Below are 22,714 nucleotides of genomic sequence, written 5' to 3' on the forward strand. Positions count from 1 at the left end.
AGAATCAGGTGGATCGGATCGACTGAGAACTTCACAGATCATAATCTACTGATTCTCAACCGCTTGGAAGGGCATGTTGATTGGCTTGCCTTCCTCTTGCAGGCTGATGTTTTATGAGACTGGTCAGCAATTGGATCATCACTCTTGATGCTCAGGTTGTCATAGTCCAAGACCCCATCTGGGCTATCAGGCTCAGGGGACGAAGCAGGAGCTTGGCGCAGACGGTCACGCTGCCTCGCCATCTCCAAGTATCGGATAACTCCGTAGCATTCCCTGACCTTTCTCTGAAACAACCAAAGAATCACCAAATTATTCTCCTTTTGTTTCATCTTTCTAGTTGTGACCAAAGAGAATCTAACAATCAAAAAAATCTGGATATTTTGGTCAGAAAAGGAAATACCTTCAATACAAGAGGACAATGAGGGAAGTTTTCCATCACATCCACAACCTTGGCATCTCCCAAAACCAGCAATGCAGTCGATGCGGCAACCTCAGAAGGCCAGAATTCCATCATGTCAATAACTGCATCCAGTTGGGTCATTGTTTTAGCCATGCATGAATCCAACACTAAAAAAATGCAGAATTTGCATTAGGAGAACTACCTCTGACGGCATTCAGAATGATTTCTGTGCACCGGGAGACCATCAAATGGCTTGGTGGATGTGCACCACTGATCATATTGAGGAAGAAGTCTATGTAAGTGAAGGGTGTTACAGCTTGCGTCCTCCATCCGAGCTTGGAAAGTAGTGTTAACTCCATTTTTATGATTGCCGTCTTTCTAAATACATACTTTGGCTCACAAATCTATCAAAGAGGTTACAAATAAAGTGTGAGTACAGTTATATTTGTGGTCACTTCATAAAATTGTATAATTCATACAACAAGCTAGAGGAGAGTTTTGGGTTTTCTAACCTGTAATGAGAAGGGAGGAGGAACCTCGACTTTCTCCATCTTGGCAGCCACAGATAGGCAGGCCACAGAGAGTAGCTGTGTCGACCATGGCTGATCCTCCTATAATCACAAACACATAAGTCAGACTATTCCATATGAAACAATGAGACAAAAACTAATGAAGGCTATGATGAACATGATAAATCTGTGAATGCAATACATAAAATATAGAGGGATTGATGACGGTTCTTACTTCTGGAAAGTCATAGTAGGAGAGGAATCTGTCCAAGTAATTGACACATAAGTAAGCACTGAGCGGACCAAACTTGTAAAACGCATGAACCTGTTAAATAAATTACAGATGCCATTAGTTTAGAAGGGATAAGAGGAGAAACAAACAAGACATATAATAGGTGAATCATATCATTTATTGCATTCTATATACACCATTGGGTGTTCACCATTAAGCATTTTCCTTAGTTTGCATGCCCCATAGACTGATTTAAACCTAGTACATGATGTTGAACTTCTGAATATGAATGAAGGTTTATGAAAGCCTATTTAATGCATATTATCAAGCGATAAATTACAAGTAATTCATCCCATGACAACTTAATTAAACTCATTGAACTTGGATCAAATTTTGCATTCTCGGTTTGCATCACGTCAACTTATGTAGATCAAGTATTGTAATACCCCAACTATTTTTGTCGTTTACATGAACAGTCCCTTTATATGCCATATCATAATAGTGATCTTCAACAATTCCAACTCATTCTTGATTAATTACCCTAACTAGAGTTGTCCATTGAGTGTTCTCTGTTCCTTACACTCTTCAACTAGAAACAATTCAATCAACTCAAACAGAAATTACGTGCATGAACAGTTTTTATCATATTAGCTCATTTTCTCTCATTTTAGTATGTATTAGAGTTGCACTGAATTGCTCATGCATATTCACGTTACTCATCTTCAATCAACAAACTACAAATAAATAAATAAACCTCGCTAATGAAATAAAAACCTCAAAAAATAGAGAGAAACAGGTAACAAAAATTAAAACGAAAAACAAAAAAGAGAGGTACCTTCCACATCCAATCGATGGCATCGTTTCTCCTGGCGGCAAATTGCCTCTCAGAGAGCAGCCGCATGAGGTAGTCACTCTTAAGCACGTACTCCTGCTCTTTCTCCACCAGCGACCTCAAGGACGGCTCCGACGGCAGTGGAAACCTCAAAAACTCGGAAGCCGCACCGTGCTCCTCCGCAGCATCGGACTCAAACCCCAGGGGACTCATCGCTTATCCGAATCCTGCTCCCGCTTTCTCCTCCTTCCCCTCCTCTCTCGTCGAGATCGGGCACTTGACGGGAACGAAAAAGGATCGCACTGGCGATTAGGGCTCGAAGAGTAAAAAGTGTGGAGATGCAACTGAATCGAAAACGTAGCTCTATTTATAGCGCGCAGCAAAATTAATCGAAAACAATATTATTTTTTTTTAAAAAAAAATCAATATCGATTCAAAAAACAAAAACCTACCAAATTTCGATTTGAAAATTACCCGCCAAACTAAATCGATTAAATGGAAATTATTTTTTAATCTGTTACCCATATTTAATTATTCGACTTGAATTATTGAGCAAGGAAGCAATTCAAATTAAATTATTCTACAAAAATAAATTCAAATTAAATCAAATTATTCTACCGAAACAAATTCAAATTTTGTTATGGTTAAATAAATTGTTCTAAAGTTGAAAGTATGTTTGTAACTTGATAACCATCTACGTAGAACTTAACATTGGATCGCAAGTCAACGACAGTATTTAAAATATGCAAAAAATAATTATAATATATTTTTAATTTTAAGATTTTAAACAATCTTAACTGTTTTTTAAAATAAATTGCTTTATATATTTGCTTTAAAATTACATATATTATGTTGACTTTTAAACTACATATATACTATATTAATTATTTTTCAATGATATGTATTTATTGCTTAATTCAATTCAAATAACTCTTACTTCCATCAATGTTGTAGATATATATTCTTGTGAATGGCCAGTTCTTATCTAAACTTTTCAATAATTTTTTTTAATTCTAGCTACTATTTTCATTTGATAAATATATATACATAACAAAGCGTAATTTCAATTAAATTAGAATAATTTTAACTAATATTAAAATAGTTTTATTTCAAATTATTTCACATTGTAATAAGTTTAGTCAAAATTGTCACAACAGTGGTAAAATAAATTTTATTTAGTTAATGTAGTTTTAATCATGTTAGAGTAATTTTAATTATAATTGAAATAATTATAAATAGTGTTTGAGTATTTTCCATTCAGTGCGAGCTTCTGGATGAGTGGGAGAGACGATCAAGACCTAAAATACACTTTAAGGAGAGGTTAGACTGGTGCGAGAGAATCCTAACAAGTTACTTCGACACTCAAGTTAGGATTTTATGACAGATAATGAAATGTGGACAGGAAAGAAGATAATACTAGTAAAGTTTTCAAGTCGAATATGGAATAAGGCTGAGGGTTAAGCTTTTTATATTCTGCTCAAGACATCTCCACGTTGGATGAGATAAAGTCCTTATGGCAACTTGCAAAAGGGACTAGATCCGACAATCATTTTCTTTTAACCTTATGTGTAGAAAAAGGGATATTCAAGAAGACCGAGTCTGATAACCTTGTAACCATGTTCATTCTTAGACTGTCACGTGTCCGTGAAAATATTGCGTTTCTTTTTAATAGGTCATATAAGATAACAGTTTCCAGAAGACGTGAAAGTGAAGCCCAGTATGGAGTTAATCGAGGTGGGACTGCGACAAGACTTGAGATTGAGATGACCGAGATGAGACTGGCCGAGATGAGATGATGGGCGAGACGACCGAAACACTGAGACGAGATTGGCTGAGATGAGACGATGACGCCGAAATGACCGACTGAGACAAGACGACCAAGACGTCGGACGAGAATAGAAAAGAGACGACAGAAATGATCGAGATAAAGTCTGAGGCCGGGATAGTCGGATGAGATGACTTCAAGGGTCCAAATGGAGGTCAAAATTGAACCCATGTTGAATTTAAAGTATGGTCTGAGTCTGAAGTAATAAATATTTCACTCTGATGGGATCGGATCCGTATTGATCTATCTTACTATAACTTTGATTTTCACTTTGATTCTTGACTTTTATCCAGGAAGAGAGAGAACATCAAAAAAAAAAAAAATAAATAAATAAATATATATATATATATATTAGAGCCACGTCTATATATATATATATATTAAAACTCGACTTCGTGTTTCTGCTACCGCTGGACTGGTGTCGTGCTTAGTTAATTACTCCAGTAATTCCCTAAAACTGACATCTGTCCCCCACCCTTATCAGTTAGCAGTGCCTTTTAAAAAGTGCGCCTAAAGCAAAATAAAAATAAAAATAATAAAAAATTATCGATCGATAGAATCTGAGACGGTGGCAAAATGTGTCTTTTAGCGGTGTCATATAGTCACAGATTGTTAGCGGTGATACCAAAAGCATATTCTTTCCCCCCAAGCAAAGGGTATTTTAATATAAAAATATTTGATATATATATATATATATATAGTAATTTTAATTAAATTTAGATAATTTATTTTATATTGTAATATTTTTAAATGAAAAATATGCGGAGAAATAATTAAAGAGGAAACGTCACCAGCCCACGTGTCCTCCATTGGAGGGTCTCTCTTTGTTCGCTCCTTTATTTTTGCATATTTATCCCCGAATAAAGCTTAATTGATGAGTACTTTCCCGTTGTCAGCTACTCGTGAATATGCTATAGGTTAGGGTGTAAAATGTAAAAGGGTTACGATACGTGAAGCGTGGGACGGCAAGGAAAAAGCATGTCCGCATAAACGTCGCCCCTGCGGTGCTTGCTTTTGTTTCTCTCTCGTTTCAAAACTGGCCGCTCTCTCTCTCTCTCTCTCTCTTCCTGGAATAAGCGATGGGGTCCGATCCCGAGCGTCGCGCCACCGCAGGAAGTGGAGCAGGGACAGAGTCGTCGGCCGCAGATGGCTCAGATCTGGAGGGGCCGTTCCTCTGGTGGGGCTCCTCCGGCAGCCTGAGAAGAAGGGGGAGCGGTGATCTGCTGTTCAAGCCCCCACCTCGCCGGCAATCCTTCCGGCAGGAAATGGGCCACGCTGCCGCAGAGACGTACCTCATTACTCGCCTTACCATTATCCTCCTTCAATATCTCGGGTAGGCCCTCGTTCTTGATCCTCACATTTGGAAAAGTTATGCTTGCGCCCTTTGTTTTGTTTATTATTATTATTATTATTATTATTGGCCATTTGATGTTCTTACTAGTATTTTGGTATCGTGTTTGCTCGACTTTCGTGGTTTCCTGTTTGTACTTCTCTCTCTCGGTTGCGTCGTTGCTTTTCAGTCTTGCTATTGACTTTTTGACTCGACATCCGCGATTGCGTGTTTTTGGTACAGTAGATTTGTTTTGACAACCCCACCGAACAATAGTTATTTTTCAATGGAACCATTAATGAAAGAGTTTTTTTTTTTATTGTTTCAATTCCCCTTCTGAAGGCATCTTTATGTCGAAATACTAAAGATATTCTTTTTAGCTTGAAATTCTCGGATTATATTGTGCAGTTCGTACTTCTCAAAATCATGTATTTATTTTTTCTGACCTCAAGCACATCAAGATATGTCCTATTCTGTTTATTTTTTTGACGTCTCTAATTTATCCGACTGTTTCAAATATTTGTTAGAAACTGTAAGATTTCCTGGTTAGAATAATTGAAAAATTAGTCATGTAGGAGAACAATATGTTTCGAGGAGCAATACAGGTTAGTAGTGCACTATAATGTCATTTATAAATCACTCTAGTTTGGCACTTCCAAATGACCAATTTAATTTGACATCCTAGGAAGGTAACCATGGACAGCAGCAAAAATGACGATTTTAATTTGACACTCCAAATTGTGGAACTTGTTGACTAAGACATGATAATCAAAATAGAAATGCCACAGGCAAATTGCCAACTTCTCAGAGAAGCTTCCTTTATATTACCACATGATCAATTAGCATATACAATGGGAAGAAAGAGTAGTTCATACTCAAGCGTCAAGAGAACTTTACAAGAAATATATAAATACCGATCAACCCTGCAAAATATATAGCTCATTTGTTTCCCCCCATTCTTTCAGAAGAAAAAGAGGAATTAGCCTGTTCCCTTGTCAGGAGGATTAATATGACAGAATAAAAAGAGAGTTAGAGGAATAAAAAAATGGTTCTTGATGATGTAACCTTCAATGGATAAATAAAATGATGGAAGCTAAAAATTCATAAAGACATGAGCAGCAAGTACAGCGATAGGAACTGAAAAATATAAGAACATTTTGGTGCTTTATAGAAGATTAAAAAAATTTCTCAAGAATTTTTTACTCTGGTGAAAGACAATACAATAACTTTATCTATCTTTACTTTTGCTATCAGTATAGCATTCTTGGTATTTCATGAAGCAAAAATCCATCATGTACCACATATTTTGAGGTACTATCCTGTCTGTCAAGAGCTGAAATTGTTTGTCTATTGGTCCCAATAAGCTTACGGACCATCAATATATCATATTTCATTGATCTAATTGAATAATTTCAAGTCCAACCTATTCTCACCAGTCCATGATTTTTTCTTGCCCACTAGAAACTCTCAAAGTGCAATATTGAATTTCCCTAGAACTATAGAGGGCCTAAACATCAATGGTACATAACAGTTGGTACTTAAGGAATAAATATCTACCTTTTTTCCCCCCAAAGGTCACACAGATGGTTAATGAGAAGGGGTGATGGAAAAATGGAGCTATATAAAACTGTACGATTCACAAGAAAAGTGAAATTGTGAAAATGACAATCCTATGAAATGTAAACTTGTGCAACTGAGAGTCCATGCACTTCAAGTTGTATTGTGATAACCCATCTAAATTCCACTAGTATATCCTCTTTCTTCTCTTTCATGCCATCACTTCCACTTTTATGTTCTTTCATTTAAAAAACACAAAAACTATTTCAATTTAATCTCCTGCAGAGTATAATCATAAAGATGAGTAAGAGTTACCTAATTTGAGAACATTTCTTAGTCCTTTCATATTGACATTCCGCAAGTTAAGAGAGAAAGGAAGTCATGATTGAGATAGCTCATCCAAAGGGACTACCAAAGCTCAAGAGACAATAATTAATATCTTCTGGCACTACATCTTGATTCTTTTTTCATGAGATCTCATAGAACACCATCAAGCGCTGGCTGCAATTTTGTTGCTAATCATTCATGTCCCATGCCACGTGTGGAATGGTACACCTTAAACCATGAGAGATGTACTCTTGTTTATTGTTAGAGCAAAGACATTTCATGGAGTACTAGTCTCCTTTCCACCTTAGCATGAAATTGTTGAAGTAGTTAAACACTTGACCTTTTGTGCTTGAGAAGATATATTCAATCTTTTTTCTAAAATCGTATTTATATGTGTGAAAAGGAATTGGTTGCAACGAATTGGTTGCAACTCCACGATAATACCTTTAAGAAAGTACACATACCATAATCGTATTTATTCATATTAGCTCTCAGTTCTGGGTTTGGAGAGTGGCTAAAAGGATATACTTATGCCAATTTTATTCTTTTTTAGTTACATATTCATTTTGGTTAAGCTTGTTTAGAAGAAGTAAAAGTGGAATGGTTATTACTGAGTATTTACTTTCATGCAGAGTTGGTTATCGGTGGATTTCAAGGTTTCTTGCTCTTGGATTTTATGCTGTATTACTTATGCCTGGTTTCATACAAGGTGCTATCTCTTACTAAACTTTGCCCTAGTGCATCTGGTACATGATATTCTTCTTTTGATCACCTTTTTGCCATTCCGTTTGTACTAGAATTTTAATTTTGCTACCAGGTCTTATGGTGTTAACTTACAAGTCAATATAATTTATCAAGTTGGCTCTGAGGGAAATGCCTTAACTAACCTTTGTCTTTTTCTCTAGTTGGTTATTACTATTTCTTCTCTAAACATGTACGTAGAAGTGTAATCTATGGAGAACAACCAAGAAACCGGTAGGCTTGCAAAAACTGTGAAATTTCTTTTCTTAATTTTGTTTATTATTGATTCCTCTCTTCTATCATTTCTTCCAAACAGTTTGGATCTGTATTTACCTCTTGATACTAGTACACCTAAGCCAGTTGTTGCATTTGTAACTGGAGGGGCTTGGATCATTGGGTGAGTTAAGTTCATCGTAAAGAATGACAAAGCTTGAGTCACTTATGATTTAACATCTGCTACACTGTTAAATGATTATAAGTTAGCTTATTTTTTTCTTTTTTTTCCAGCTATAAAGCATGGGGTGCTCTTCTAGGGAAACGTTTAGCAGAAAGAGATGTTATAGTTGCCTGCATAGATTATAGGTAATGAGTAGACACATACAAATGGAACTTATATATGTTTAATGAGATACACAACTTGATCTTGTTTGGAATTTTTCTATTTTGCAGAAACTTTCCTCAAGGTACAATAAGTGATATGATAAAAGATGCTTCCCAGGGGATATCATATATATGCAACAATGTTGCTAGCTATGGAGGTGATCCTAACCGGTATAACTATTGATCACTATACATATATGCTTCTAAACAACTTTCACTGCAACTAATAAAGACATCTAGATTAACTTTTGGATGTAGTTGCTAATTTTGATTTAATGTGGGCTTGAACATGTATAGCATGCTTGCATGCATTCTAGGAGTAGCTCTATTACTAGGACTTGAGTAAAAGTATCCAACAAAAGTATAGGGATTTAGATGTATGAATCTCATTTTCTACAATTTTTTAGATGTGTCCATGGGGATGTCTGTATCCCACTCAATGTGTAGGTATCAGATTTTAGGTGCTTGACATTGCAACAAAAGGGCTAGATGAAAAGTTTGAGCAATATTGAGGAGTATAGAAAGATTAAGGAAATGAAAGAATAATTTTGGCCAATCATGGTAACTGTAGTACTTTTGAATAAATTATAAAACTCTAATATTACCTTATGCAGCTTCTTTATCTTTCCAGTTGAAAATTAATACAAACAATTATCATTGTAAACATATTAGTGAACAAGTAACTTTCAAGTTCTTCATGCATGCAAATAAAGGGCAGCCCGGTGCACAAAGTTCTTGCCAATGCGGGGTCCCCAGAAAGGGTCTACTGTACGCAGCCTTACTCTGCTTTGCAAGAGGCTATTTCCGATCAAGTTCTTCATGCATATATGAATTTATTCTTTCTACTACCTTCCATGCTATATCTTGACTTAATATGCATGTTGATAAATGTAGAAGTACGTCTAGATTTAAAGCAATATGACATCCTTGACAGTACAAGAAATTTCAAGATCAAGGAATGTCTTGCACTAATTCAAGATAAAATGTTAATTGAAATGCCACAATAAGTAATCCGTAGATGGTCAAGCTGTGTAGCATTTTGTAACACAAAGGACCAATGACATTGTTATGAATCTTCGAGTTGGCGAGACATGTAATATCTAAGATAATCCCAAGTCTTGCAAACATGTACATGTATTTACTCCAGTTTTTGTAGATAAATCTCATGTCATTGCCCTTTAGAGCCTTTAGGAGAAGAATGGTTTGTTGGCACTTAGATATTATATTGCATCGTGAAATGCATCGGCAAAGTTCTTAGGATAACCCTGGATTTACTTCACATCACATGTCCTCAGCGGCAAATGCTTAAACTGTGGTGTTTTTCATGAGCAATGAACATCTTGTTCACAATGCTTTAGAATTGTACTCCCAATGGTCATGGCACATCAAAACTATAGAAATCTTTTTGGTTGGCAAGTTAGAAAAAGTCAAATCACCACAACATTTAGGAACCACCCATGAAGCAAGGGGGTATGATACGACAAAATAATGCTCAATAGAAGTGCCTTGGTTGTTTTCATTTTCTTGCATGAAACTTGGACAAGTGTTGAAGCACTAATGCATCACTAAAAGGGAAATTTCCATTGCATGATCCAGTAGTCATATGCTAGTCCTTTTTTCCACTTATCTTGTAGTTTTGTTGCCTGAATAAATGATCTCTTATATAACATTTTTGATGCCTAAGAGATTGCTATATCATAATCCTTTGCCTCACAAAATATGGTTGATATGAAAAAGATTCTCTATGAATGCTTATCCTTTATAAACAATGCCCCAAGGGAGAAATTTTGTAAACAGTGTAAATCTTATTAAACTTGGAATTGATGAAACAATGAAGTTGGGATCTCTATTTTAGATCCAACAATAGTACAGTATTGTAAGATTCAGTACAATATGGACTAAGTTTGTCAAAAGAAAAAAGGTAAAAAATAACACATTAAAGTTTTCAAGTAAAAGAAAAGACCATTCTCCTTTTTTTTATTAGATTGTTTATTCTACATTGATTGATTATTATTTTTATCATTCTTATTCATCTGGGATAACTTCATTCTTGAAGAGTTGTGAGTATCTTCCCTTTGGTCATCCTTTGCAATTAGTAAGGAATTGCTACTCACTATCTTTGCTTTGACCTCAAGAGATAAAGCTTTTTCACTATCAATATCTTTGGTCATCACTTTGAATGACTAAAGAACTATTACATATTCTGCTTTCACTTTCAAGGAATCAAGTTTCTATATCTTCTTTTTTATGTACCTGCCAATAATAAGGAATATATGCATTTTAATTTTCTTATCTTTGACGAACTGAGCATTAATATTATTAGCATCTTTCTTTCGTTTATCATCCCTTCCAAAAAGAAAAAAAAATGGCAACATTATGCTTGATCATCAGGCAAGATTGATGTCTGCATTTCCACTGTAGTCCTGGTGTCTAAGAATGTGACTAGTAGTCCTGCTGTCTAAGAATGTGACTACTGAGGATTAGAGCAACAACATTAATACCATGAGAGCAGTGGGAAGTCCACATGAAAGGACAAAGGCACAAATGTCTCCTAATAATTGGCAAATCCTCTATGATGAAAATCGATGTTGACAAGTTCAATAGATAAGCATTAGAAGTTTTGTTCTTGTAGTATGGCTCAATAAAGTGGACAAGAAGGATCAAAGGGGAGTTTATATGGGCAATTCGGACTTATGACATGTAAGAGAATAATTAAGTATCACCATGAACATAATTGTGAATTATTAGAATTAATTTACCAGCATAAGCATGTGCTTCTTTAAATCTCCTAGTTTGGTAGAAAAAATAGACAATGGAATCAACTTGTTCGGTTGATGAGCTTAAGATTCATAAGTAATTACAAAATGGCACATACTGCTAGCATTCTTGATAATTTTGTAAATTATCCCTTTTTTTTGCTTTATTCTTTATTTCCTTCAGTTCCCCTTTTTTGTCTCTTAGGGTAGTATAAAGAGGCCATAATTTGTGAGTTTTAGTCATGGTTAATCATTGTTAAACGCTCTTTTAAGGGGTGAAGTGAAATGGGAGTTATTCTAGTGTTAATTTTTGAGACAATTAAATGTTCTTTGTTATCAGGAGATGGATCAATAATTGAGGTAGCAGTGTTGGTTATCTTAAGGTTAGTGGAGATGTTTCTTAAAGGGACCAAATCACCATAAGATCCCTTTGGAGTTATGTGATTACTTAAAAGACTTCTCCGTTTTTTTGGGAATTGCAAGGAGAGTACTAATGTAGTAGTGGGTTTTGGAGATTATCTTCTTACACACTAAAATCTATGAAACTATTGGATCTTCTACTTCTTTTTCATCTTCAATTTGTCTTCGATTTGTGGAATTTCATGCTGAAAGTAATGCTCACTCTATATAACCTTATGTCAGGGAAAATGGTTTGATCTCTCTCCTAAATTCTTGCCTAAGTCTGTTAATTGTTGCAATGAATCAATTTATGGTGGTGAATCAATTTATGGTGGATCAAGGTTCTTCACTAACGTTAGACTGTGCAATTTTTATATTGCCTTTTGTATTCGACTACACTGACAGTGTATGAAATATACTTTTCTCTACTATGCCTCATTTCTTACTAATGATTGGCGTTCCTATTTATTCTAATTTGATTTGAGCATTTTGCTTAAGTTTATTAGTGATTTTAATTATCTTGGCAAATAATGCTTGTGTGTGGTGGTTGGTGATGTCGTACCAGTAAAAGTAATTTTCTATATCAATTAACCAACATAGGAATGTGCTTGGATATGATTGACCATCAAATAAGTTTCTTCCAATCTAAAATGTGTTATTGAAACTTCTAATTGATCTCTAATTTGGTGTTATGCTTATTAGGGTATACATAAAAGGAGCTTGAGCCTTCTCCAAACCTAGGATGATGTTAATTGTTAAAGGTGGCACACGCTAGGATTTGATAATATTGTTGAAGGGTTAGATATTCATTGAATCATATATTTGTATGGAAATATTTTCTTTTATTAGCTTCTCAACATATGCCTTGCGACTCAAGTCTATTCTTGTTTACTCAAGGAGTCGAAGCTCGTCCCCCATATAAAAACATTTAGTTCTAAGATCCTCATTCTTACCTTGGCATACTGGTACTCAAATCCAAGTCTGAGTAACATAATTACTCATATATCCAATGGCAGCTGATGTATTCACTGTCATATTGTCAATCTAAGCAGATTGACTAGTAAAGGTACCTAATAAAGTACTAGAAGAAACTATGGCACAACAAAGTTTATGTAATGGCAAAAAAAAAAAAAAAAAAAAAAAAAAAGAGAATATTTAATTTGTGTAACGGCCATACTTTTGTGCATACTGGGTAATATCAGCCATCCAAATGTCTCACATATGTTACCTTATAAATTATTTAATATGCAGGATCCATCTAATGGGTCAATCAGCTGGTGCACATATAGCTGCATGTGTGCTTCTGGATCAGGCAGTGAAACAAGCAAAAGGAGAAAAGACAACTTGGAGCGTATCCCAAATAAAGACCTACTTTGGTTTGTCTGGGGGGTAATACTTGAGTTCTTCTAAGTTCCATTGGTGTCTTATGTCATGTTATTCTTAGCTTGATTAATTCAGTTTACTGTTCCAAATTAGAACCATTTTTTATTGTTGCATTAAAATTGTATAGCGCGTGTCCTGTTTAGTATTTACTTTTTCTCGTATTCACTCTAGAACAAAATAGAAATTCTAAGATGTTCTGGAATTTCAACAGATACAACTTGCTCAAGTTGGTCGATCACTTCCATAATCGTGGCCTGTATCGCAGAATCTTTCTCAGGTAGTGTTTCTGTCATTTGCATGGTTGGCACTGCTGTGTAATTTTACTCTATTTTCTATTTGCTATTTTCTATTTTCTGATTAATAGCACTCTTGTATATCAATGCCACACAACTTTGAAATCCTATGACAGCATAATGGAAGGGGAAGAATCGTTGCGGCTATTTTCTCCCGAGTTAACTGCACAGGACAAGAGTGTTGAGCTGGCTATTTCTCATCTCCCGCAGATTATTCTTTTCCATGGAACAGGCGACTATTCAATACCTTCTATTGCAAGGTTGGTCTTGACAAACTTACAGGAGATTTAAAAACATTACAATGAAAAATATACTCTCGATTGAACAACAATTTCTGAAATTTTTTAAGAACTTGAAAATATGAAAGTTATGTAAAATAATTAGGACTTGCTTTAGTATGTTTGTATCATATATACCTTATTTCCTACCATCATACTTGTTTAAATTTTATGCTTATGAAGTTATTTGTTCAGGTTTCTATATGTTCATTCTTGACAATCAAATTACTAGTCAAACATAGTGCATTGTTGATCTCAGCAAATTTCTATATTTGTCTGCATACTGTCATTATAAGAATAGAAGAATTAAACTCAAATTTTCAAACTCATAAATTGAATTCTGCTCCATGGATCTAATTCAACAGTTATCCTCTATTAAAAAACATATTTGTTGGAAGTTGAAACAACTAGCTCTTAGAAGTCTGAACTTATTCACATCACCATGCCTTATTTTATTTATCACTTCTGACCTCTGAGACAAATCTGGTATGTGCATTTTGCTTGCAACCATTAGCATCAATTTTAATCCAATTCCTTGGACTTGAAAACTCCATATGATGACTCTTGACAATAGTTATAATTAACCTTAAATCCAGATCTGTCACTAGAACAGCATCACCATTTAACCTTGAGTTTTTAAAAATCGGCTATAATGTGAAGGTTAATTAAGGAATCATTACTATCGGATGCAGTGACATTTTGTTAACTATTATATATAAAAAGATAAGATGATTAGCTGTTTTTCCTTTCTTTCTTTTCTGTATGCCAAAATAATTTTTTGCCTCTTTTGTTCTTCTCATTGTTTTATATTAATTCTCCAATTATTCTATTCAAATTTTTGGTTTGGCCTTTTGTGGGCAACCTACCTAATTTTGCAGTGAAGACTTCACTAATGCTCTTAAGAGTGCTGGAGCTCAAGCTAGATTAGTCTTGTATGAAGGCAAGACGCACACTGATTTGTTTTTGCAGGTAATTTGAGCATTTGAACAATTGACTTATTTTATCATTTTCCCCCTCAGTTTAAGCTGATATCCTTTGTCTATTTTCTTGTATTCTTTTATTTACTGAAGAATCAAAAGATATCTGTATGGCATATAATCCATCATGGTGCTAAAAACAGGTCTATATAGGGCACACTAACTGGCTCAAACCAGTTTAACTGGCCACTGAAATAATAGGTTTCCAAATGAAATTAATTTGCACCTTTTTTTTTTAGTTTTTACTTTTAACCATCTGTCGTTATTCCTCCTTTCTCGATCCATCTATTTTCAGTCTTTTGTCTCCTTTATGTGCCTTCTTTGCACTATTCAACTAGGGGAAAAAAAGAGGAGACAGAAAGGAGAGGAGAAGGGCTCTTTTGTTTTGTCTACTTCAAAAGAGACGAAAAGAGGGATGAGAGAAAATAACAATAGGCCCACTTCACTTTTGGACAAACCAAAAGTGAGAAAGGAGCTGCAAAATCCTGATTTTTCATGTTGATAAGCTGCCAAAATCTTCTCATCTCTGGTAAAAATAGGCACACAACTGATTTTTCTTGTAGGATAAGAAAAGCACATTAAAACCCCACAAATCCAGAGTTAAGTTGAATAATCACAACAGCCAGAGCCAACTCAATTCTTTGCTTTAACATGTTGGAGTAAGATAAATTATGAGCTTGGCATAATTTAACATTGTTTGAAATATTACATTTAGCATAATTGTAGCATGAAATAATTTCTATTTAAACGACTTTCTTACCTTGAACTTGATTCCAATATAGAGGGAATAATAAATAGCGGCCTGACACTGATCTATGAACTGCGCTGTGTTAACATGTATTTGAGATCATTTGGAGAGAAGGGAGAAATGTTTTTGCTGATTCACCTCTTGTATCCTTTGTCTTCATCTGTATGTTCCCCTATTTTTAATTGGAAGGCAAATAACCTAGACACAGAATAAATGAGTGAGAGTAGCTGACTGGGTGAAGAAGAAAGCGCGCGTGCGGCCGTGTGTGTGCGCGTGTGTGTGAGAGAGAGCATAGGGTGACATTCTAGAAGGTCATCGTAGATGTTAGTCGCACCATATATTGCTCTCTTAATGCACATCTACTTTCTTGCTGCAACAGCAGAACAGATTTTTTATGTTGTGTCCGCCTCCTCTTAAAATAGTTGTGTTTCTTTTGAAAACTTTCTTGATTCACTCTGACAACAGATCTTCTGCAAACAGGATCCTCTAAGAGGTGGTAGAGATGAACTTCTTGAAGATATTATTTCCGTAATTCATGCTGGTGATGCAGTTGCATTAGCAAAACATGCTACAGCCCCTCAAGCAAGACGGCTAGTTCCTGAATGGCAACTGAAACTGGCTCATGAAATAAGTCCCTTCTGAGAATACAGACGGAATATCAAGGTAATGGTTGTCTGAATATCTAGCCTCAACGGGACTACATTTGGCTGCTCTATACTCCCATTTGTGAGATGGCCTCGCGTACAAGTATCCAATATGGATGTAGATTCAAGTGTCTGATATATTTATTTTTAAATTTTTTAGACGTGATCAATATAAATATCAAATGTGTACTTGTCGTGTCATTGTCTATCATTCCTGAAAATTTTCCATTGGTGATTAAATTGGGCAGTGTAGAAGCTACTATCTGATTATATAAATCCTCACAGGTAATTATGCAGGATAGGTTTGCCTCATGTTATGTGAAATCAAGGAAGTACTATGATTTTGCTCCTCCAGCACTTGATGAATCTTAGCCCTGTAATTTGTGTGACTCTTCAAGTGTGGTAATTGAAATCAAGCGATAGCCAAAGCATACCAGTGACATACCAAAGAAATGAAGCCTGACCACTCGATGACATCAAATGATTGACATCATGTGAAATAGTGCAGCTGATGCCAAGAATTTATATATGTAGTTCACACATCTGACAATTTGGTGTTACATAGCTATTTTAATCACGATTTGAACGTTCTACGGATATAATTTGTGTTGATGCAATTGAATTATGTTATGTTGTTTTAGATTGTCTATATATTACAATTAGCAATCTACTGTTGCTATTGCTGTTTAATATTTGCATGTATCTTTTCAAACTTAACGAAAGTGATCCTCTAAGCTTGTTAGAGCACATTTTGTTCCATTCAATTGTTTAAAAGCTTGCTTTTATATCCAGTTAAACGAGTCTAACTGCTGAGCTTTTGTTTACCACTGAAGATGTGGAATCTGTTTTTTTTAAGAACTATTTAATCCCAAAGCTGTTATTCTTTAAACAGATCAACTCATCAAAAAGTCCTATAACAGGATGGAGTGAACTAACCTACCAACTTAATAGATTAAAATTTTTTTAATCCAATTCAATTCAAAGTGAATTACGAATTAAATGGACTGATCCATGAACCTATTAAATAATATTTAAAATATTAAAATTTTTTAAATTTAAATTATAATTTAAATACCTACCAACTTGATAGATTAAAAAATGTTCCATATAATTCAATTCAAAACGAATTATAGATGGATTATATGAACCTATTAAAAAATATAAAAAAAATTAAAATTTTTTAAATTTAAATTATAATTTAAATAAATAAAATTTAAAAATTTAAATTTAAATTATGAATTAGAATGATCAAATTTATTAGTCAAATTTTCTACTTTAATTTTAAATTTAAAAAAATAAATAAAATTTTTTAATTCCCATACCAATTCAAATCCACCACGAATCGACTCATATAGGTTGCAAATCTAGACACATCGATCTACTTAAGCTCACCAAATTGATAAAATTTCAATTTAACCCATTTAAATTATTTAACAGAATAAATTGTTTAACAAAATAAATTAATGACATCCAATCCAAATTATCAACTCTCTTTCAATTTTGCATTGTTACCATTTGATCCTGCATTTGCTTTTTTAAATCAGCTACAACTGTTTCTATATTTCATCCCAACACTCATAATAGCCGACGAGAATTGCTTCTTTTGACAAATTTGCTTAGTTGCACAATGAACTAATTCTCTAATTCTCAAGTATAATCTAAAGAAAACTAAAATTGATGATGACACTTGGGGTTGTTGGAAACTTCAAACCCTTACCAGTCAGCATGAATCCATTTGAGGAACGTCAGAACTTTGCTCTGACAACTATAATGGTGACCATTCTATCGCACTGTCGGGAATGATACTTGATGATCCAGATGAGCATGCGTTTCTTTGGTGGTTTGTCTTCAAGTTAGGGTTGCAATGAAATTGTCTTTTAAGTGAGGTTGAATAGGTAAAAGATTTAGTGTATTATGATTTTATCATTCTTCTTCAACAAAAAATAAAATCCGTCATCCTAACAGTCCCACACGGTCGGTCCTATGATCATCTATGAGGAGGTAAATCAAAATACTGTAATTGGCCATTACAGGGAAGGACATTAATTCGGCTTCACCGAGATTTAATCCTTACTCACTTCAACAAATCTGCTTCACAGTAACCAATTTAATCAAGTTCCGAGAGCGTGATCTTGTCATTCTGATAGAAGCATTGGGGTTGCTGATATTAACTTGGGGAATACGAATCTACTAATCGATATCTTTCAAGGGTGATTTAGATAAATTGTTGAGAATTCAAGAAACATCTAGAAACGGAATAATTTAGCTGGGAATGTCTTACCAGTAAATGTCTTCCAAGAACTGCATTCCAGATATCCTTCTTGTTTCACTCATTAAACATGATCTTGAGCAGAGATGAAAAACAAAGCAATAAATTGAGCAGGAGCAATCATCAGCGACGGAAATCGAAGCCATCACTGAGATCCTTGAGTAGAGCATAGGTAAACAAATAGTTGAAATGATATGACAAGCTTTTGAGCCGTGAATTGTAGTACCAAATAAGCAACACATGAACATCGAAGATGATAGTCTCCACTGTGTCAAAGTAGCTTTGGCAACAAGAGCCTAACAAGGCACACTACTCTGTGATTGTAGATGAAGATAATTATGAAGCTCCAAGTCATCATCTTGCGTTTCGAGCCCTTCAGAATATGTGGACAATGTCATATGCAAATCTGAATATGTCAAGGATGTATTACAAGGGAAAGCAGAAGCATTACGACACAAAGTGATATAAATCATTGATGAGGCCAGAGAACTTGCTCCATTCGTACCAGCAAACAACGACGGCTAGAGAAGACTATCAATGACGAGGTTAAACTAGAGTCCTCATATTTGCTTAGTCAAATATCAAAACAATCACTAGTTTGGTAAGGTTATACAAGCAAAAACTAGATCAGTAAGGTTCTTACTTCTCACACTACTTTCAAGATTACAAAAGCAGAGAACTATCGTCGTTATGTTTTGTAAGATTCTACACCTTTACCATTGTTCTCCAACTTGGTTGCTAACGGAAAGCTAATAAGTGCGACGTATATCTCAGGTAAGGTATCTCATGAAACAACCTTAACCAGGATCAACTAGACTGGACTTTAGATAAATGGCATACTAAAATAAATGCATGCATTCCAAGGTCAAAAAGAATAAGTAGAAAAGAAAACTAACAGTATTGCTAGAATTATGCAAATAGTGGAAATTGCTAAATCAAAGGTCAGAAAAAACAGTAGAACAAGGATACGCCCAGGAGAGCACGAACGACTGCAACAAAAGGAAAAATGAATATGAAGGTTAATCAGCTGCCATATAAGCAAAAAAAAAAAAAAAAACAGACAGCAATATATAGGCATTTATCAAGCACATTCACTAATGAAAGTGATTTTGCAAAACAGCTACAACAAAGTATATTGTAAACGCAAACTACAAATCCTGTCTTAAAGAAAAATAATATTTCAGCAATAAAAAAACCATTTTCTCTGCTATGACTTTCAAAAATCACATGCATAACCATATCCACAATATACAGCCAACAAAATGTTCACCTCCATTTAGTAGTGACATAGTTTTAATCTAATCATATGTAAATTAATTAGTTTAACAGTTGTATCCATTTTTATACATCAAGATTAACATGAAGTAAAATATACATGATAATCACTTCAGCAAATTGTAATAGCCATTTTATCCTTTTGCCACAATTTTGGCAAAAGTAAAACTGATTTGAATTATGTAAGACACACTATTCTAAATAAAATGCATGAATATTCGACCTCTTAAAACAGCATTTATGGAATAATTTTCTGTTGGCGGCCTTTTTATGAAGCCATCAAAAAGTCACCAAACAAAATCTTGAGTTTTGCGGTTAGTACTAATTACTTATCCAACTTTTCCATACGCTAAATAATTTGCAAGCAAGTTTAGGGAAAATTTTGTTATTCGTTGACATTGGCTTTTGCTTGCTATTTATGAAGTTAAGAATGGCTTTTCTAGCTTTCTTTCTTTCTGTTCGCTGATCCAATGAATTCATTTCCCATGTACATGAAATCATAAATACACAAGAGAATCCTGTGAAACAATTGTTTTAGATGAGGCTGCTATCATAAAAACAGAAGAGAATCTTGTGAAACAATTGCTTTGGATGAAGCTGCAACTTTGCGGAAGATAGCACAAAAAGAACTGGACTATGAAAGAGCTAAATTTAGGCAGCAATTCTTCATGATCAAATACTATTGGGAAGAGAACCAACCAAAATATGAGCCTAAAAGTCATGGGATGAGAAAACCAACCCAAGCATCATTCAAAGAAGACTCCTGAAAATACATTAATAGACCTAATCCACCCCACCTCTTCAACTGCAATTACATCCTTTTGTCTTATACATGTTAAAAAGCAACTAATAGAATAGTTGTATTTCATATTAAAAGCAACCTGTAGAGTGCATTTCTTTCATATTTTAAAACAATCAGTAGGATGCTTGCTTCCTGATTGTGCAGGTTTCAACAAACTTGTGTTCTCCAAAACATCACTAACAGAAATAAAGGTTGTATTCAATGATCAAATTTCTTAGTAAAACATAACTTTCTGGCATATAAACCCAATGTACAGAAAATTGTGAATTTGGCAATAATTTTAGGAAGAGTTAGGAGATAGCTCAAAAGATAGATAGAACCATGGTATCAGTAATATAACCTTCTGAGGGACAAAGCATTTAGGCCAGAATATCTATTATCAGACTAAACAAACTTTTGTGTGTCAACTGCATAGAATAAGAATCAGCCTCGCCCGCTGGGCAATTCAAGCTCTCTTATCTAAATAGATGCAAATGTTCCAAAAAAATACTTCACACATTCCAACAAAAATTGAGTGCAGAACCATAGGAAAAAAGAAGAAAGAAACATAATGATGCATTCTACTACTAAAAATTCATTTTAGAGGCATACCATGAGTCCACCAAAAACTCCATCAATAAGTATCCGATTCCAAGAATCAAAGTATTTGTTGACGGAAAATTTTGCTTTAGCTGCAAGACCCAAAGAAGCAGCTGCCATGACCAAGAAATAAAAGACAAATCCTGTCAAGCCAGTAAATCCCCATATTCCAGCAACCACACCACCAATGATAGACAGGAAGGTACGACTGCAAAATAAATAAAAGCGTCAAACATCTGATTACATAGTCAACAAACTTGTCGTGAAAACAAACTGCATATAAACTCGACAATAGATTTATTGATTTATCATCAATTATTTTGGACTTTCCCAATCATCTCTCTGGTGCAAACCTTAGTAGAAAAAGAATTCCCATTACAGAAGTAGATTTTCGTCCCTCATTAAATTTTATTAGTTTTCACACTATTTTTCGGGGTACACAGACAATAGCAGGGAACTATCAACGCAAGCATATAAAAAAGCAGTGCTGAATCTAGTAGCCTAAGAATTCCACCAAACTTAAACAGTCAACAAGCTCCATGCGTTTCTAATGTTTGATTAAGAACACATTGTGAAGGTATGCATTCAACCGCCAGGTTGTAATTGATCAACAGAAATATTTCAATTGTAAATCATACAAAAAAAGTAAAGAAATTTTAAATCTAAAAATGGATGGGAAGCTGCAATCGCATGAATGAACTTGTGAAGAAAGAAAAGGGATCTTCTATCACAAATATGCAAAATCATCGACATAAAAAATTCCAACTTTTAATTTGACCGCAAGCATAAACTAGTTTGAGGGGATCACCTGTAATAGACAGACTTGATATTGCTCTGTAGATTCTCGGCGTTCAAGATGGGCAAATCATCTTCGGATTCCTTGGCGGAGGTTCTGAGATCTCCTTCCCCAGCCATGGCCACTTTTTGCTCACTCGCGGTGACAACCCTAAGATCGGAAAGCACCGCGTTGGAATCTGGAATAACTACTTTGCCCTCGCCAACGTCGTTCAAATCGGCCAATTGCGTCTGACTGAGATCCAACCATGGCGTCTAAACAAGGTAGCGGGCCGCCGTAGCACGGCCCGGCCCACGTGCTATCCATCTTCCAGGTGGCCCATGTGCTTGCTCGATACGAAGTCAGCAGCGGAGCTAATTGATCCATAATTTTTCAATTTTTTTATTTTAAAAAAATAAAAATTTAAATGTAACAATAACATAACAAAATTAAAAAAAAATACTTTGAAGCTGACAAATTTAACATTTCTATAAGACCGAATCTATCACTTTCAAAATTAATCAATTTAAAAAATTATAAACAAAAATGAGAATTCCATAGACTCAAACTTTGCTTATGAAAGAGTTTATTATCTTTCAGTCAGTATCGTCGTCAGGTAGCGTATAATAAGAATTTCATGGATTCGAAGTTTCCTTGTGAAAGAGTTGTCATCTCTCTTGAGCAAAAAGTAAAAATTCATCACCTCACCAACCTCACACGATTGATTGAGTAAATCAAAAAGCGTCCCCGGGACAATGGTGCAACGATAGGACATCCGGATTGTAACTCAAGGACTCGCAGTTCGATCCCTAGCTACGACGTATTTACAGAAATTTTTCTCCAAATAGGGAACGCAATCAAAGGATGCTGGGCATCTGGATTGGCCACCGTATGCGTTTTCCGATTTACCCTGGTGGTCGGTGGGAAACTTCCGTGCGACCGGACCGACCACCCCCAGAGATGTGGCTACTGGGATTATCATTTTTTTGAGTAAATCAAAAAGCTACAATTAACCATTATGAGAAAGGCATTATCTCAGTTTCACTAAAATTTGACTTTACCTACTTCAACAAATCTATCCCATAATAATCAACTCAATTATATTCCGGGGACTAAGAGTTCTCACCTCTCTTCTGCAAAAAGGTGGATCCGCCACCTTAACGGCCCCACACGGTCGACCCCA

The 22,714-nt window shown here is 35.0% G+C and overlaps 3 protein-coding genes across 5 annotated transcripts; 1 reads left to right on the forward strand and 2 right to left on the reverse strand.

The window, feature by feature from the left end:
• Window positions 1-38: 38 nt before the first annotated feature.
• LOC141821451 (cyclin-D4-1-like) lies at window positions 39-2,186 on the reverse strand. The gene is made up of 6 exons (XM_074708881.1): window positions 1,977-2,186; window positions 1,145-1,234; window positions 913-1,008; window positions 603-804; window positions 401-522; window positions 39-284 (listed from the first exon to the last, which is right to left on the reverse strand). Exons 1-6 carry the CDS (start codon window positions 2,184-2,186, stop codon window positions 39-41), a joined length of 966 nt encoding a protein of 321 aa, XP_074564982.1.
• Window positions 2,187-4,847: 2,661 nt separating this feature from the next.
• On the forward strand, window positions 4,848-16,468 carry LOC141822132 (putative isoprenylcysteine alpha-carbonyl methylesterase ICME). Of its 3 annotated transcripts, none has more exons than XM_074709562.1 (12): window positions 4,848-5,131; window positions 7,645-7,721; window positions 7,918-7,987; window positions 8,070-8,150; window positions 8,261-8,335; window positions 8,423-8,524; window positions 12,760-12,897; window positions 13,103-13,168; window positions 13,301-13,444; window positions 14,341-14,431; window positions 15,668-15,850; window positions 16,117-16,468. In XM_074709562.1, the coding sequence occupies exons 1-11, from the start codon at window positions 4,878-4,880 to the stop codon at window positions 15,827-15,829; spliced, it is 1,260 nt and encodes a 419-aa protein (XP_074565663.1). In that variant the 5' UTR covers window positions 4,848-4,877; the 3' UTR covers window positions 15,830-15,850; window positions 16,117-16,468. The 3 variants fall into 3 exon arrangements, with proteins under 3 accessions (XP_074565663.1, XP_074565664.1, XP_074565665.1); XM_074709563.1 differs by having other exon boundaries at window positions 16,129-16,468; XM_074709564.1 differs by having other exon boundaries at window positions 16,134-16,468.
• Window positions 16,469-18,206: 1,738 nt separating this feature from the next.
• Window positions 18,207-21,749, reverse strand: LOC141821324 (uncharacterized). The gene is made up of 4 exons (XM_074708736.1): window positions 21,565-21,749; window positions 20,769-20,964; window positions 19,070-19,089; window positions 18,207-18,506 (listed from the first exon to the last, which is right to left on the reverse strand). The coding sequence occupies exons 1-4, from the start codon at window positions 21,669-21,671 to the stop codon at window positions 18,476-18,478; spliced, it is 354 nt and encodes a 117-aa protein (XP_074564837.1). The 5' UTR covers window positions 21,672-21,749; the 3' UTR covers window positions 18,207-18,475.
• Window positions 21,750-22,714: the final 965 nt, after the last annotated feature.

Source organism: Curcuma longa, chromosome 2 (assembly GCF_044706935.1).
Source record: "Curcuma longa cultivar G26 ecotype Majalengka, Jawa Barat chromosome 2, ITB_CL_G26_1.1, whole genome shotgun sequence".
NCBI classification, from domain to species: domain Eukaryota; kingdom Viridiplantae; phylum Streptophyta; class Magnoliopsida; order Zingiberales; family Zingiberaceae; genus Curcuma; species Curcuma longa.